Source organism: Pelodiscus sinensis, chromosome 1 (assembly GCF_052426305.1).
Source record: "Pelodiscus sinensis isolate ZL-2025 chromosome 1, ASM5242630v1, whole genome shotgun sequence".
NCBI lineage: Eukaryota > Metazoa > Chordata > Testudines > Trionychidae > Pelodiscus > Pelodiscus sinensis.
Window position 1 is genome coordinate 161,236,425 of NC_143052.1, and position 18,252 is coordinate 161,254,676.

The 18,252-nt window shown below is 41.0% G+C and overlaps 1 protein-coding gene across 2 annotated transcripts in view; it reads left to right on the plus strand.

The window, feature by feature from the left end:
- NECTIN3 (nectin cell adhesion molecule 3) overlaps positions 1-18,252 on the plus strand; it is a 133,391-nt gene that overhangs the window by 45,591 nt on the left and 69,548 nt on the right. For both annotated transcript variants that reach the window (XM_075908478.2, XM_075908472.2), the window contains exons 3-4: positions 13,320-13,616; positions 15,850-15,967. In XM_075908478.2, coding sequence (XP_075764593.2) covers positions 13,320-13,616; positions 15,850-15,967 — 415 coding nt within the window. The remainder of the gene's footprint in view (positions 1-13,319; positions 13,617-15,849; positions 15,968-18,252) is intronic.

Sequence of the window (18,252 nt, forward strand, 5' to 3'; positions counted from 1 at the left end):
GATAGTCAAAATGATCTGGATAAACTGGAGGAATGGCCTGAGGCAAATAGAATGAAGCTTAATAAGGACAAGCAAAGTATTACACTTAGAAAGGAACAATCCGTTTCACACATACAGAATGGAAGTGTCTGTCTAGGAAGGCATACTGCAGAAAGGGATCTAGGGATTATAGTGGAGCACAAGCTAAATATGAGTCAAGTGTGACACTGTTGCAAGAAAAGCAAACATGGTTCTGGGATGCATTAACAGGTGTGTTGTGAGCAAGACACAAGAAGTCATTCTTCTGCTCTACTCTGTGTGGATTAGGCCTCAGTCGGAGTATTGTGTCGAGTTCTGGGTACCACATTTCAAGAAAGATGTGGAAAAATTGGAGGTGGTCCAGAGAAGAACAAAAAATGTGATTAAAGGTCTAGAAAACATGAGCTGTGAGGCAAGGCTGAAGGAACTGGGCTTGTTTAGTTTGCAAAAGAGAAGACTGAGCGGGGACAGGATAGCATTTTTCAGGTATTTAAAAGGATGTCACAGGGCGGAAGGGGGGAAATTGTTTTCCTTGGCCTCTGATCGGACAAGAAGCAATGGGCTTAACCTGCAGTAAGGGAGGTTTAGTTTGGACATAAGGAAAAACTTCCTGTCAGGGTGGTGAAACACTGAAATTGCATAGGGAGTTTGTGGTATTTCCCTCACTGGAGAGATTCAAGAGCCGGTTAGACAGACATCTATCAGGGATGATCTAGACAGTGCTGGGTCCTGCAGTGAAGGCAGGGGACGACTTGATTTCTCGAGTTCCCTTCCAGTTCTGTGATTCAAGAATAAGTGCCACTTAAGTCTTGCTTATGTTTCCTTTTCTTCCTTGTGTTTCCTGTAGACTTCATATTGAGAAGGGTAGTTCCTAGCTTTAATCTTGATGGTTTCCTTGAGGATGAATGTTTTGCCTACCTGAAATGTTAGAAGGGTCTTCACACTTGGTAATATCCAGTTCATTTTAATTTCCGCTGTTTAGTTAAGAAAAAATCTCACTCAACTATCAGTAGTAGACAGATGAGAAAGTTTAGGAAGATGCTAAAAATATAAGTGATTTTTTTAGAAAATAAGTGATAAGTATAAAAGGGAATAGTTTGTTCTTGGGCTGGCTATGCCTCTATGAAGATACATGCACTCCTACACCCACATATATAAATGGTCGTTGTCTGATCTCAATGAACAACAAATTCCAAATAAATTTTGTGTATATTTACTGCTTCAAGGGTTGTGTTGTCTTGTAGCATTTCTTCACCTCTTAAATGTGTATTATGGAAAGTACGGCTGTTAAGATTGAAGCAGACAGAAGCTGGGGAAACATATTAGCACATGGCCAAATAAGAACACCTTTGATATTTCAGATCTAGGAAGCAATAGTTATTTGAGTGGTATTCCACATGTGGGTTCACATGCAAGCTATATACAACATGTTCCTGAGTCTGCAATTTTTTCCCCTGCTGTATTAGACCTTCAAACCAATGGTAAAAGGGGTGGTGCAGGTCAAGACTACTCCACTTCCTCCTTATCTCCACAAGACCTCAGCCATATTCCTCCTTTGTTTCCCGAATTTATTTGTGTGTGTGTATATGTATATGTATATGTATATGTATTCATAGTTTAATGTAGTGTAGTGTGTCCCCTGACCAGGGAGGACACTAATCCCTTGTCACCTGGGAGCCATACCAAGGATCCCAGGCTTCAAGAACTGTCTCCTGTTCTTATTCCTTTTGAGTCAGTGACAAGCATCAGTAGTATCTCTATTGTCTGGGTGAGGTGCACGTTTTGATGAAATGCGGCATCTGTAAGGCCTTTCTACTCCAGGGCTAGAGAAGACTGAACTTCATCTCTGCAAGTTCCTGATGGAAGTAATGAACCCTCTAATGCACTTATTTCCTGGCTAAGAATACTGACCTGTTCAGTGGCCACCACTTACTTGTATTGTCCCTCTAAGTGCAAACTATTTGTCTGGAGCTGCCTGCACTGAAACCAGAGGACAATCGTCACCAAGAGAATAAGAAATACTCTCAAGGGTATAAGAGCAGACCAAGGTCCCTTCGGAATCTCAGTGGGCAACCTGCGGACTCTGGGACATACAGGAGATATTCCTATTGTGTACACTCCTCATAGGCCCATCCGTTCTTTTAGATGTTCCCATACCTGAGGATGAACTGCCTCCTGATTCAGGAGAAATCCCTTTCCCAACCATTGGACTGGGGCACTCTGGTACTGACAATTCTGGCGTTAGAACTGACATCTGACTCAGGTCATAGCCCCATCAACATCTTTATGGCTATGTACCAGCCTCGACATACAGCTGACACACCCTTGGCTATGGAAACCCCTCCTGTCAAGAAGCTTGGTACTGTTTCCTTATGGGCCTTCCCAGACATATGGTCTCCTGTAGGGCCATGGGACCTCTACCAGAGCCAGCTGGTGCTGTAGCAAGGATCTTATTGCTTTTCAGCTTGCCAACAACCTCTGTTTGGTATACAGGGAAGAAGACCCAGAATTAGTACCACCAGTTGCAATTGAAGCCACCTCTTCACCAGATGAGGTGTTTATCCCTATACATTCCACTGGAGGAATTCCAGGACCCCCAACACAGTCTCTTAGACATCCTTCAACCACAGGGGGAGAGTCCATGTGGTCCTTCCTATAAATGATGTCTTGCTAGAATGGGCTCACATGGTTTGGCACACACTAGTGTATACCCCTATCATGAGAAGAGCCAAGATACACTACTTCATGAAGACCGGACGGATCAATTTTCCATTCACGCCCCTAGTCTTGAATGAATTGGTCATTCAGGTGGCTGTGGAATGGGTGCATCAGCCCTTGCAGAAGAATACCCCACACCAGATACGGGATCAAAAATTAGATTTCCTTGATACAAAGGTCATTTTCTAGACTCTTCTAGGGCTAAAATTCCACTTAGTCAGCAGAATCTGGTAATTAGCCAAGTACAATTTCATCCTGTTCAGTGGATTGGCAGAATTTAAGGACAAGTAGCCTGCAGATGACCAGCCTTGGTTCTAGGCCTTGGTGGATGAAGGGAAATGTGGCCCTCTAGGACATATTGGATACAGCTGACATTGCATCCAGTTCCTTGGCCACTGGACTCATGATGCACAGGGACTTGTGGCTACAGTCTCCTGGCTTTCCGAGGAAGGTCCAAAACACCATGAAGGATCTCCCTTGCAAAAAAGCCCGTCTTTTCAGTGATTAAATAACTGTATTTGCATTCTCTGGGATCCCTGTCAACCAACAATTTTCAAGAACTCCTTGCCTTTCCCATAGGGATCACCCTATATGCTTTCCCATTCCATCCTTTGCTTCAAGCACAGGAAGTGCCTTTCAAGGGCAAAAGCAGACAGAGGTCACCCTACTTAACTAATGAGCTCCTTTATTGTCACCAGATGAAGCTGTGATGCCTTTTCAACTTCTGGCAGTCTATGCCAAACAGTTTGAAGAGCTAATTAAACAAATTACCAACCAAGTCATTCAGGATGCATTTAGAATAGGTTGAGGAGTCCCCTCATAAGCTGTTAGACTTTATACCTGTAACATGACAGTCTTCTGTCAAGTGACATTGCCAGTAAATGAGACACACGGCACAGAGAAAATGGTGTGTCCAGTACTCGTCTCAACATCAACTTCCTGGATTGAAAAGCAGTGAGGAATGCTTGTACACACCTTATTCCCTTCCTCAGGGACCAGTCTGTCATGGTTATGAGACACAGTGCAGTCTTGGTGTTCCTACATAAATAGTGAACTGCAGGGTGAGGGCTGACATGGTGTGCTGAGCAGCCCTCTGTGATGAATCAGTAAAGTTATGTAATTGGTATAGAACCGTGGTGTCGAACATGCTAGCCACGTATGGCTATTTGGCTAGCTCTCTTGAGGACCTATAGTGGCTTCTGCTTCAGAACTGGTTGGACGCCATGGGTGTAGAATTAATCACGTTTCTTTTTTACATTCCAGGGAATGCATTTCTCACATGTTGGACAAATGTCTTCTGTATCTGTATAGACACCACTGCCCCTGAAGTTGCTGAAATGAGATCATACAGGTTAAAGTGTGGGTTCTTTGAGTAGTGTCCCCGAGGGTGCGCAACTCGAGGTGCTGGGCTCGTCCCGGCACTGCAAACTGAGAATCTACCATAGCAGTAGCCCTGTCAGCCTGCGCATGCGCTCCTGCTGTCTTGCGCTATTACAGCTGAGTGCGGGCTGGCTTGTCAGTTTCCTTCAACCATCCGTGACTGCTGACAGAGCTTAGGCACCCTCCCACTCCTAGCTGAGGAGAAAGGGAGATTAGTATTAGCAAATACTTGTTTTATAGTTCATTAGTGTTAGTGTAGTAGTTCTTAGAAGTTATAGTTGCGTTTATTTTAAAATAAACGCCTTTTCTTTCTTGTATCTAGTTCAGTAGCCTTAACAAGCAGTTATGCCGGGATCTCCCGGTTTTAAGAAATGTGCTGAGTGCCAAGATGCCATGCCAGCTTTGGAGGGGCACTCATGTTGCATTAAATGTCTCTGGGATGGACATGTCCCCTTGAAGTGCGTCCACTGCACAAAGTTGACTGCGTGCACCAGGCGCAACCGAGAGCTGAGGCTGAGGGTCTGATTATTTTACAAAGCCCTCCAGATCTCCGACATGTCTGCGCCGCTCTCTGGATTTCTTGTTTACTCACCCTCTTCCCAATTCCCTTGTCATGGACGCAGCACAACAGGTCCAAAACAGCATAGTCTAAGAATACCACAAATGACAAGGAGGCCAAACACCTAGATATTCTAGGCAGGAAAGGGTACTCTTCCACCACTTCAGCTTTAAAAATGTGTAATTATGCGGCTCTCCTGGCAAATCACGGTTTTGATAATTATTCAAAATTAATACCGCTTTTGGAACATTGACTGGACTCTAAATGCCAAATTCTAAAGGTGGTAATACAGGAGGGCTATACAACAGCCCGAACAGCATTGCAGATTGCTTTGGACACTGCCGATGCAGCGGCTTCTGCCACGGTGAATGCTGTAGTAATGCGTTGTGCGTCCTGGTTACATCAGCCTGCTGCCCCGAAGGATTTACTGAATAAAGTAGAGGACTTACCCTTCGATAGTCAGTTGTTCTTCTCTCAATCCACCAATCAGGTGTTCCACTCAGGTAAAGACTCCCATAAGATGTTGAGAACGGTGGGGATGTACATGCCTCCCTATAAGCACCCTATAATAAGCAGAGACCTTTCTCTTACACCACATTCTGTACCAAACCATACGAGCAGCAGAGACCAAGGCAATGCCAACAGAAACTAAGACGACAACCTAACAAGGCACCTGGCCACCAGCAGGGGCGGCAGCAAGTTTGATGTGTCAATTGAGGGACTGCGTATCACCCCTTTGACAGGCTCTACACAGTCCGCAAGCTTTATTCCATCATTGGCTGAGGCCTTATTAACACCGTTGGTCTCTGATTTCCACTGAACGCTGGGTCAACAACATAGTTGCTACAGGATATTCCATCCCTTTCAACTCAATCCCTCCCCACTCTTCCTGTCCCTCTTCAGGGACTCCTCTCACAAGACTGTTCTACAGCAAGAGGTTTCTCGGCTACTTACCATAGGGGCAGTGGAGAGGGTACCCATTCAGTTCCGGGGGAAAGGTTTTTCCTCTTGGTACTTCCTCACCCAGAAGAAGTCAGGTTGGAGACCTATCCTGGACCTGTGTCAACTCAATCGTCACCTGCGGAAACCAATTCAAAATAGTTACATTAGCCTTTATAATCCCAGTTCTTGACAAAGGGGATTGGTTCGCATCTCTTGACTTGTAGGATGCCTATTTCCATATAACAATTCATCCGGCCCGCAGGTGATTGCTTTGTTTTGTAGTAGGCGCGGAACATTACCAGTATTAGGTGTTACCCTTTGGTCTTTCATTGGTGCCAGGAGTGTTTACCTTCGACGTCTTTATCTCGATCTTCCTGTATCTCGATGACTACTGCCTATTAAAGGCCCCTACTTTCGATGAGGCTGCATGGGCAGTTGCTGCCACCACAGCGGTGTTTGAGGCTTTGGGGCTCATAATCAACTTCGACAAGTCGTCCCTGACGCCGAGTCACGATCTGGAATTTATTGGCGTGAGACTTGATGCATTGGGCGCAAGGGTATACCTGCCCACAGAGATTCGAGCTGATTCGAGATTTGGTCCAGAGTGTGTCAACTGCTCCCAAATCCCTCATTCTTACCTGCCTACAGCTGCTCAGGCATATGGCCGCCCTCACATATGTAGTGTCACATGCAAGTCTCCACCTATGCAGCCTCCAGCATTGGCTTTTCACTGTTTAGACACCAGGTGTACACAGCACGAACAGAACAGTCTATTCCCCCACATGTCAGGGCTTCGCTAACATGGTATGTCAAAAATTTATCAGGGGTCCCCTTTCACAGACAGCGACTTGTGACTTGCACATGCTCATGATGAAGATGTCATTCCTGCTGGCAATCACTTGAGCACACCGAATTAGTGAATTAGCAGCTCTAGCTGTCGACCCACCGTACACATTATTCTGAGCATGGGGCAGTGCTCAGTGTCCTCCCGCCACCCTTACTTCCAAAGGTGAATTCTCCTTTTCATATAAACGTGCCCATAAACCTGCCAACATTTTACCCAAAACCACATTCTTCACCAGAAGACTCACTTCTACATATGCTCAACGTCAGACAAGCGCTTGCCTTCTACCTGGACAGAATGCGTGCTTCCAGGAAGTCTCGGCGTCTTTTTATAGCCACCGCTGAGCATTCGAAAGGCCAACAGCTCTCTGCACAGTGTATTTCCATCTTAATCGTCTCTTGCATCACAAGTTGTTACGCCCTATGGCATGAACCTTTACCAAGACGGCCTCTCATCCACTCCACCAGAGGCATGGCTGCATCCATTGCTTACTTTAGAGGTGTACCCTTGCAGGATGTACGCCATGCAGCAACTTGGTCATCTGCTCTTACCTTCGCCAGACACTTTGCTCTCGCGAAAATATTGAACGATTCAGTGGTGGCGCAAGCGGTTCTGGCCACAGTGCAGAGGCCATAAGTCCGAAGCACAAAGATAGCATTGGATCACTCCTGTGTACTCACCTCGAGTGGAGCATCCTCGGGGACACTACTCGACGAAGAGAGTTACTCAGCTTGTGCAGTAACATCTGTTCTTCAAGATGTCTCCCCCCGCCTCCCTCTCATGGGTGTTACACAACCCATCCTGCTCCCTGCTTCGGAGTTTTTGTTTTATCTTTCAGACACTTCCAGTTGGGAAGAAACTGACAAGCCAGCCCGCGCTCAGCTGTAATGGCGCAAGACAGCAGGAGCGCATGCGCAGGCCGGCAGGGCTACTGCTATGGAAGATTCTCCATTTGTGGCGCCGGGACAAGCCCAGCACCTCTAGTGGAGCACCTACGGGGGGGGACATCTTGAAGAACAGATGTTACAGTACAAGGTGAGTAACTCTCTGTTGTCCTAATTTCACCAACTTGGCCAAGGCCTTCCTTAAATTTTTTGTTTCACTTCTTGTCAGCTGTCATGCCTCCCCATCATTTCCCACTTGTTACCGCACAGTTCTGGGGACTCTTCCTCTTTGAGGTTGGCTCCTTGATGGTTCTTGGGGGAATAGGTGTTTATTACTGAACAGAGGTACAACAGCTCCTGTTAAACAGCAGAAAGATATATCTAGCCGAGCTACCTTAAAGATAGAGGAAACTTAATCACTTTTGTTTGAACAGGTAGTTTTTATACCAATTCCCCTTTCTGCTGTTCTTGGAATTAATGAAGTCAGACCTTCTTTTGAGTTCTGTCAGAGTGCTGGTTGCAATTACAACTTTCCATTTACCAGTGGAGGGCTTTTCAGTACTTGACTACCCAAAAGTGGCAGGATTCATTTTAAAGAACTGATTGATTTATTTTCACAATTAAGAGCACCTACTCTAGTGTGAGGCTTGAACTTGGTACTTAACTGCTTCATGAAACTTGCATTTCATCCTCTAGCTAGTTTTCTGCTCCACTTACCTATTTAAATGGCATTACTTTTGCTCATGAATCAGATGGGGCAATAATGGTGGACCCCCTCCCTTCACAGTACTAAGGAAGAAGTTTCATTATAGCCTCATTCCAAATATTAGCCTAAAATGTTCGTTGATTTCTATGCTAATTAGACCGTACCCTCCTCTGTACATGTTGCTCCCTCTACCCATTCCCACTTCGTCCCCAAATTTCCCAGTAACACGAGTATAAGGAACAATCTGCGTTCCATACTATAAATGCTAGAAGGTTGTTAGCTTTGTACCAGGACAGAACCACATCATTTAGAAACCCCTTTTTTTTTTTTTTTTTTTTTTTTTTTTTTTTGGTGGATTGATCAGAATGATCTACATTTTTGCATCTAAAGACTTCAAGATCCTTTCTTGGGTATAGTCTAACCTGTTGGGACCAGAACATTAATGATCTCCTTTCTAGAGTAATTGTACACTCAGCTAGATTTCAGTCCGTTTCTATGGCACACTTGTCACCTAAATTTGCAAAGTCACAACTTGACCAACAGGCCAGTTTTTCCCAGGCATGCCTTGGTACATGCTTCCAGGTCAGATGGTGCTGTTTTTATCAGCACTCTTAGATCTGACTCTGAAATAGCTCCTTCGTCCTATGTGTACTGGTTGGCAATCACTTGAAGTGGAGTACCTATCAGGACACTGCTTCAGAGAGGAGAGGTTATTTTACTTTTACAGGAGTTCTTAGAGATGTCTTTATGTGCTCCACTGCTTGCCCTCTTTTCCCTCAGCTTTACAGTCTTGTCGTTTGGGACTTCGTGATAGGGAAGGAACTCAGAGCCATTTGCCTGTGCTGTTTGATGTATCCTTGGTACAGGACACGAGAGAGTCTGAAGCACATAAATGTCTTGAGCAGGTCCTACTACTGAAAATACCGAAGGCCGTAGACTTGTTTTCACTTTAGAAAAGATATGCAAATTTGGGTCAAATTTGCATATCTTCCAATTGCTTTTTTCGAAACTTACGTTTGAAAAAGTAGTTTAGACGCGGTTCTTTCGAGGGAAAAAAAACTTTTTCGAAAGAACCGTGTAAACCTGAATGGTTCTAAAGAAAAAGGGTCTTTTTCTCGAAAGAACCATGTCTAGACTTTCTTTTTTGAACTGAAGGTTTCAAAAAAAGCAATTGGAAGAAGATATGAAAATTCGAGATGTGCCTTAAGATGAACCTGAAGTGGAGTGCACGTAGTTGGATGCATTATTTAAGATACAGACAAAACTTTGGTTGTGGGTGACTTTATTCGCTAGGCAGATGTGTAACTGCACCTTACTTATATTACTAATATTTTAGATGTGTGCATCTGTCTGAGTCTTTGTTGAAGAACTTGTAAATGGGAAGAAGTAGGACCACCACACTTGGGATGCAGCTTCCTCTTATAACTCAAATCAAGGTCAGGATTTGGTTGTGCCAGGATAATGTGATGTGCCTGGAATTCGGTTGTTGCTCATTAAGAGGGATCTGGTAGGAGAGAGTTATACTCCAGAATGACCACAGGGGAGCAGCAAGAGGCTAGAGATGGGGACCAAGACAGCTATAATAATCCCATTGGGCAGCTATTCTACTCTATATGTTTCAAAGTTGATCTCTGTCTCTGTCCCTGCATCTGGATGAAATGAACCCTTCCCTCTGCTGTGTCTACTGTTGTTGCAGAGGCCATGGACGGGTGCATCTCATGTGGCCCCAAGCTGTTGCAGTGAGAGAGGGCAGAGGTTGTCTTCTCTCCCTGGGGCAGCCTGCATAATGAACCCCTCATCCCCAACCCCACCTCAGAACAACGATTTAAACTAAGGAAAACAAAACTTATTTAAGGATTCAAATGGTGTTGGGTAAATTTTCCAGTAAATAAAATAAATTGTGATACTTAAAAATTATCACTTTAAAATTAATACTAATTACAGTAAGATTTATTTTCTTTTAAATATACACTATGCAATAGAGATGCAATAGAGATGCTTCTGGACACCCAAGTTCGCAAAGTTGTGGGCTGTTGGATACTCTTCATTAATACCTTGCAGCATGGGAGTGAATTCAATCTCTTAATTGTAACTGGCTTAACATTCATAAGTCGTAATTTCCTTTTACTTTAAAAGTCTGATACATTGAAGAGAAGCCACTGAAGGTATGTGAGTTCAGCCTTCCTGAATGTCTTTGATTCGTAGGCATCTCTCAGGTCTTTCCTGATGATGTTTTTGCATGTTGATTCTTTGATAGCTATATTTAAAAGAGAGAGCTTAGTTCTGACTAGTAAAAATAATCTTTTAATGACTGGAGTATAATGTTGGAAGCCACACTGTTAACTAACAAAGAAAGCTGACTAAAGGACTTGTGTTCTGATTTAATAGCTTGTGGAGCAAGAATCTTCTTTAAATTCTTTGCTGTTTGAACGAAAAAAAACCCCAAAAACAAATAAAGCTAACCCCAAAAATCCTCCTGTGTACCTATGAAACGAGCTAGGTGACAGCACTTCAGGTACAGAACAGAGATCTTCGTTCTAAAAAGACACTGGTGCAGGAGACAGGTAGTTGTTCTCAGAGTCTATATGAATTGAAAATGAATAGCATGGGTGGGAAAACTGTGCAGCTGCTAGCCATACATGGCAATTGACAGGTACTATATATGCTGCTCCTGTTCATCTAAACTGGGTTTAACCCACCAAAGCTCGTGTTCCTGTATATTTACGTTAGTCTCTAGGGGTGTGTCTAGACCAGTGTTTCTCAATCTTCTTTTGCTCATGGCTCCCTTCTGAGCCTCATTTATCATATACCTAGCAGTTAAGTTTGGGTGGCCCCCTCAAACGTACTGTGCCCCCATATGTTCTGTTTTTTCTATGTGGCCCCCTTGAAGTAAGGCATGGCCCCCTGCGGAGCCATATGCCCCATGTTGAGAACCACTTCTAGATTACAGGGTTTTTTCAAAAAGTGGCCTTTTTTCGAAAAAACTTCACCTGCATCTAGACTGCTGGCCACGTTCTTTCGAAAGTAAATGGAAATAATGCAGCAGTTTTTTTTTCGACCGCAGAAAACCTCATTTTATGAGGAAGAATGCCTTTTTTTGAAAGTGCTCTTTTGAAAAAAGGTGCTATGTTAATGCAAACTGTTCTTTTGGAAGTACTGGTTGTAGTCTAGACACTTTTTCAGTGTCTCTTTTTGAAAGAGGCTTGCAGTCTAGATGTAGCCTAGGGGTACATCTAGACTACATCCTTTTTTCGAAAGGAGAGACAAAAATTACTACTGAATTTGCATATCTTCCGATTGCTTTTTCGAAAGCTCTTTTTTCCAAAAAGAAAGCAGTTTAGATACAGTTCTTCTTTTAAACAAAAACCCTTTTTCGAAAGAACCCTGCACACCACATTTTTTGAGGAAGCAAGGTTCTTTCGAGAGTTTTTTTTTTTTTTTTTCCAAAAGAACCACATCTAAACACCTTTCTTTTTTTGGAAAAAAGCTTTCGAAAAAGCAATGGGAAGATATGCAAACTAGCACCAAATTTGCATGTCTCCTTTCAAAAAAAGAATGTAGTCTAGATGTATCCTAGGGTGCCACAGGATCACTTGTTGGTTGGTTTGTCACTCTTTCCTTCAGAGACTTAAGATAACAATTGCAGTATTTGGGCAGTGCAGAACCCTTGACTTTTAAAAAATAAGCTGTACTAAATTCAAGGTTGCTTGAGTCCCTCATCGTATTCTGTACTGTTTGTGGACCCCTCTCCACCCACACCCATAAGTCCATGGTACATAATATGTACCTTGTGCCAGCTAGAAATTGTTGACACATCTGCACCAGATGGAGTCCTCTGTCAGGACAGACATGCCTAAAGTTGTAAAGATTGTTTTAGGGGGAACAAAAGGGAAAATGTACTCTTTCCAAGTAGATTAAGGCTGAAATACAAGCTCTGAAACTACAACCTGGAATTCGCCTAACTAGGTGCTTGAATTCACTTGTTGAGAAATGTTAAACTTGGGCTGACTTCAGAAGGTCTTGTAAACTGAACATCGCTGAAAATACATCCATGGAAGACGAAAGCTTAGAATAGTATGGTTTTCGTACGAGAAGGGCAATTGAAATGCTGAAGAAGTCAGGCCTTTACACTACACGATTGGAACTTTAAACATGAAGATAGGCATTGATTTTTTTTTTTGTTATCTTGGAGTACATTAATGCTATCCTATATTACCGTCATGGACTAGTCTGATATATTAAAGGAAGCGCTAAAATTGTCTATACACAAATGCCATTGTATGCAAAGCTTAAAAATTATTTCCTAAAGCTTATCAATTCAAATATTTTAGCTTTAGTACAACAGGGAGGACAATCAAACTTCGATTTGAAGTTGAGCGAATTGGTGAAAGTGCAAATGGCCAAGGTTTATGTTCAATTGATTTTTAGCAATAAAGGAAGACTGTGGTCTAGGGGACAGGCCAAATATTGGAAAAACCTCTTCCTAAAGAAGAATTGAAAAAGAAGCAGCAGTGTAGCCATACTCTGAGACTGTATATAGGCTGGGGATAGCAAGTGATGGAGAGGAGGAGAGAACAGAGGGTGGGGCTTCAAGGAAGGGGTGGGGTCTTGAGGAAAGGATGGGGGAGTAGATCTTGGCTTGTTCTGACATTTAAAAAGTAAAATGCTTTTAAAAGCTGCAGTAGAGCTTTACACAAATCACACTTACATTCAGTTTTGTATCGTACTTTATGGTTAAAGTATTTTAAAAATCTGAATAATATGAACTACAGAATTAAGTAAACGTGTTTAAAAAAATATAGAATATTCTTCCAGTTCAAAAAAAATCACACCCAATGTAAACCCACTAAATGTAGTGTAAAGGTAAATATTTAGTTGAAGTTCACATGTATTTAATGGCTAGCAACCAATGAACATCAGCCTTTCCTTTAGGGGAAAATAGCATATACTAATGCAAAGTAATATGAAAACAAATTATTTAAACTAAGGTTTCCTGCCTGTGGATTAAAATTCAAATTGTATCACTTGATTTTTTTTTTTTTAATAAATCCATATCGGCAGTGTGCAGGACTGGGATACCAGAGATTTCAATTGTCTAAATTAGTTTTAGGTATCTGTTGTTGTCAACTTTACCTGATGACTAACATATTGCCTTTGAGAATGTGTTAGTAGATGTAAACTATTGAGATAGAATGTAGAAAATGAGGTTAAATGAAACTTTCCTGTCTTGACTGAAAACTTACTTACTTCAACTTTTTGTTTCAATAGTTGAACCCATTGTGAGCCTAACAAAGGGACCAAACTCTTTAATAGATGGTGAAAATCAGACAGTAGCAGCCATTTGTACAGCAGCCACTGGAAAACCTGCTGCAGTTATTGATTGGGAAGGAGATCTTGGAGAAATGGAATCCAGTTCTACTTCATTTCTAAATGAAACTGTAACAGTTGTCAGTCAGTACAAACTGAAACCCACCAAATTTGCCAGAGGAAGACGCATAACCTGTGTTGTGAGGCATCCAGCTTTGGAAAAGGAGATGAGATATCCTTACTTGTTGGACATACAATGTAAGTATATAGCAAGTTAGCTACTGCTTTCACAACTGTTCTGTCCTATTACAACTAGTCCATGAAGAGTTGAAGTGAGTTGACCAAGGACACTCAGCAGGCCATTGGCCAACCAGGGAGTAGGCCCCAAAGTTTGTAGCTTGCAGCTATTGATACATTCTTTTGTTCTCTCACACTGAATATTAGGCCTCATGCAGTAATCGGTTCTATCAAAAATATTTACCATCAGTTAGTAGATCATGACATAAACACTTAACCTAAATAGAATTTTCAGTAAATGTAAAGAACTGCTTCTTTTAATGCTTTCCCACTTTTAATCAATTTGGTGTATTTTGGGCTTGCAGGAAGTAACATTTAAACTTAATTACTGATTTTGCCATCAGCCATCTTGAGAAATACTTGAATAAATAAGCTTAAGGTCTGAGAGAACAATATTACTGTCAATGGCAAACTTGGAATCAGGACATTTTTGAAATATTAAAGGACTAAATTTATGATCAACTACTCTAATCAATACACAATTTCCCATCAGATAAACCCTCTCTTTAAAGAACTCTTAAAAATCTTGTTTACAAATACCTTCTATTGAATTGATGAACTTTTAACAATTTCAGAGCAGTCTATATTAGAGGATTGGCTGATTAGCATGTGTTTAATTGTATTGGGGAAAAATAGAATGTTAAATCTTTTCACTAATACTAGTTAGAAATAAGTTAACTTTGACGTCTTCCAGAAAAAATTTATAAAAAAGGTATGGACTTCATACTCATGACCAACTTGCTTAGTATTCTTATAAAATTGTTCAGAGTATGAATAGAAAAGCAGTTTTGCTTAGTTCTTTGTTTTTAATAACCATCTTAAACTGAGTCCTAGATTTCTACACTTGAATCTGATTAGATTATTTTAATGGATTATTCATAAATACAAGAAAAAGAAGCAAGTTGTGAGAACTGTAAATACTCCATCCAGACCCTGTGCCCCGATATACAAATAATGATCTAAACTATCATGACTTTAAAAAAAAAAAATTACAAATAGTATTCAGTTCATCTTGACTTTATAAGGCAATCCTGTTGAGAGAAACCACAAGTTTTTACACTGCTGCTACCTATATGTCATTTGCACTAGTGCACAGTCTGGAGAGGGGTGAAAAAAGGTTCATCCTAACAATTGATAGTGCTGAAGAGAGATGGGCATAACAAGAAAATTGCCAGTCTCTCTGTTGCATAACCTTTTTGGGCTAGCCCAGTAGCAATAATAAATATCCATTATATGACTCAAATAAATTAACACTAAATTATGTAAGAGTGGGAAAGATTTGGCTTCTGTGAGAAGAGGGATGTATTTAAAGTTTTGCTCTTGTTTCCTCCCCCCTCCCTCCCCCCACCCCCCTGCTTCCCAACTTTTGCTGCCTGTTTGGAGGAAGTAGTTGAACCTGATGTCCTGGACTCCGTAACTGTCCTACTTTGATTTTGACTCTGCTAGACATTTACTTTTTACTGTAGGAGACCTTTTTCTATTGGTGTGTCGTTTATATTTCAGCATTCACATTTTGTAATATACTGTGAATTTGCCCCTAACACATCCGTAGAAGAATTATAATTGTATTTTTAAAACTCGAAGACTTTCTGCAGCTGGCTAAAATGAGATTCTGGGGGTAAGAATACTGAAGGGTTGAAAAGTTGGGAAGATGGGATTCCAATTGGTACCATTATCATTAATTCTTTTGGGTCCTTTGAAAAGAAATTAAAAACAAAAAAGAAGAAACTTAAGTTTCTTGTTTAAAAGTATTACATAAGCACAGTGCATATACTCACTACAGCATAAATCATTAGCCAAAAGTTTCTCATATCATACGTGCAATTCATCCCTTACACTGTATAATGATTTTTTGAATTCACTGAATTTAATATATTTGGACAACTAAAGTTAAAATTGCATTGTACTAAAAACTGGCATTTTTGGTGCCAAGGCTATATAATTATCTCAGTTTGTATCAGTTAAGAAACTAAAAATTAATGGAGCCTGCTGATTTGCATTGTTAAAACTCTGACACCAGTGTACATGTCATTTACTAAGCTTTCCAGGTAGAATTACCACTACTCGTTGGATATTAAGTAGTGCTATACTATTAGTTAAATACAGCATATAAACGTATCATTCTAAACAATGCACATCTCTTTTTAAAGACTGTACGTGAGTATCTGCATGTGAAATTGCACATATTTTGTAGATGCCCCTGAAGTTTCAGTAACCGGGTATGATGGAAATTGGTTTATTGGAAGAGAGCATGTTCAGCTCCGCTGCAATGCTGATGCAAATCCGCTGCCCATGGAATTTACGTGGACCAGGTAAGTGTATATGAAAACTGAAGATGAATTGTTCCGGTTAGGTACACAATTATTTCAGTAATGCAGAGCTTTGAAGAGTGTTACAGGGTTAAGACAAAGTTGAAACAAAGCCCTTGTATTTCTGTTAGCTTTTCTGGTTTCAACACGTGACTAGTGATCACTAGATGTGGTTAGAAATGATTGCTATTGATATGTCCCAAGTTAATGAATCAGACACATGGATTTATATTTCTGGAAGTTTAAAAGAAAAATATTGGCTTTCTATGATTTTTCCTCCTAAGGAAAGGGGAACCAGTAGCAAGTGGAGTAGGAAAGTACAAATAATTTTTACTCTTGAAGTCTGAACAATTGCCAGCTCTTTAGGATAAATCCGTTTTCATAAATGGAACAATTTCTTTGGCAAGTGATTGTGATATTTGAATTTCTTGAGCTTAGTGTAAGACATTGGAAGCATCTATTGTCTGTCCTTCCTCCTCTCTCTGAGTTAGGAGTATATTTAAAGTAAAGATGCAAAAAGACTGGATATTTGTTGAATAAAATATGAAGTATCATTTCAGTAATCAAATTTACCATGCCCTAAAGATAAGGCACTGGGACATCTGGTATTGGCCATTGTCAAAAGACAGGATACTGGGCTAAATGGACATTTGGTCTGATGCAGTATGGTCATTGTTATGTTTTTACGTTAGGCACTGTATTTACTTGGAAATAAGAGGCATAAGATGACATGTCATGACTCAGTTTGTCAGTCTGTATTGCAATCTGGTATTTTGTATAGCATTCTGTTGTGTGGTTAAAACTTGCATTTTGTGAATGCCATATGAAATGGGTGGCTTTACTGAGTCCTGCCTTCCTGCCATGTGCAGTCTTGCATGTTAAGTATGTTCCCTCGAAGGAGATACCTGAAGCAAATATATGGCCCAATGCATAACTTGCCTTTTTTCCTCTTAAAGAAAAACTTAGACTGGCCATGTGAAGTTACTTTATTTGAAACAAAGAAAATAACTATATTAAAGTGTTTAATCATCTACAGTAAACCATAATAGTGTTGTGAAAATCATTGGCATACAAGGTGGTAATCATTACAGATCAGTTTTAGTATCCTCAAGTTGCTTCTTGGATCACTAGGAAGGGAAAAAAAAAAAAGGCCAGTAGTTCAATCTTTAAAATTGTTTGTTTGAAATGTATGGTGGTTAATGACAAAATAAATAAGAACTCCAAAATTTCTTCAGTGGGATCTTCTAAACTCAAAATAAAATATGCTACACAATTATTAAATTTGATTTGTTTCTTAATTTTAAGTAGGCTTAATTTAATCAACCTGGCTTATGTGATATCTCCCACCCCCCCACTCCCACACACAGCCCCCCACACACCCACACCCCATATTGTAACATCTAATGGAGTGACTATCAGTTAATCCCCAGTTAAATTTCATTAAATCCATTACATTCACTTTTAGCTTGACTAAACTGCTCAACATGGTAACGATATAAAAGCATAATTACAAAGAAAATGCAAGCTGCTTTTCAAAATTATACATATAAGGTGGCTCATTGTCTCTTCTTCAGTATGTTATGTTGCAGATTAAAAATGACAAGTAATTTAATGATCTAATTTCAAAAGTATCTTAACTTCAGTAGTAGGTGGCTTTTGGTAATCCTTGACCAATTCCCAGATTTAATTTAATCCCTTATGTGGTACATACAAGTCTGATACTTTGTAGAAGGAGAGAACTTAATTTCAAGAAATTGTAGAGGAATTTGTATACACATTTCTTGCGGTTAACTCTTTGGCAGAAATGTAATCCGTTATAAGAATGCCAATTTGTAAGAAGTTGAGGTAGTGGTTTATTGGCAGAATACTGTACTGGGCTATAATGCAGAGGGTCAGACCACTATTATGAGACTGAAAACTGCAAGGCTGGGATAGCTGGATAATGGGTGGGGTATTTACTTGTAGCTAAGGATGCTAGATGGCAGTAGGTGGGGGAGGCAGATGTTTCTGTGAGAGCGGTCTTAAAAGCTGGATCACCGTGCCTGTCAGCTCCCCTCTCCCATCCTGCTGCCTCTGGTACAGATAAGCAAGGGGAGGAGTGCATGTAGTTGTGTGGATTAATTGATAAGCCTGGGCTGCTAGTTATACCTGACTGTTTTTTGGTCATTTAAGGTATTTTTGTTCATTTAAGGTTCTTTCAGTAATAGTATAGCACAGGGCTACTGCACATGCAGCCCACAGTGTGGGTTGGGTTTAGGCGGGGCTCCACACACAGTCCACGGGTGGGG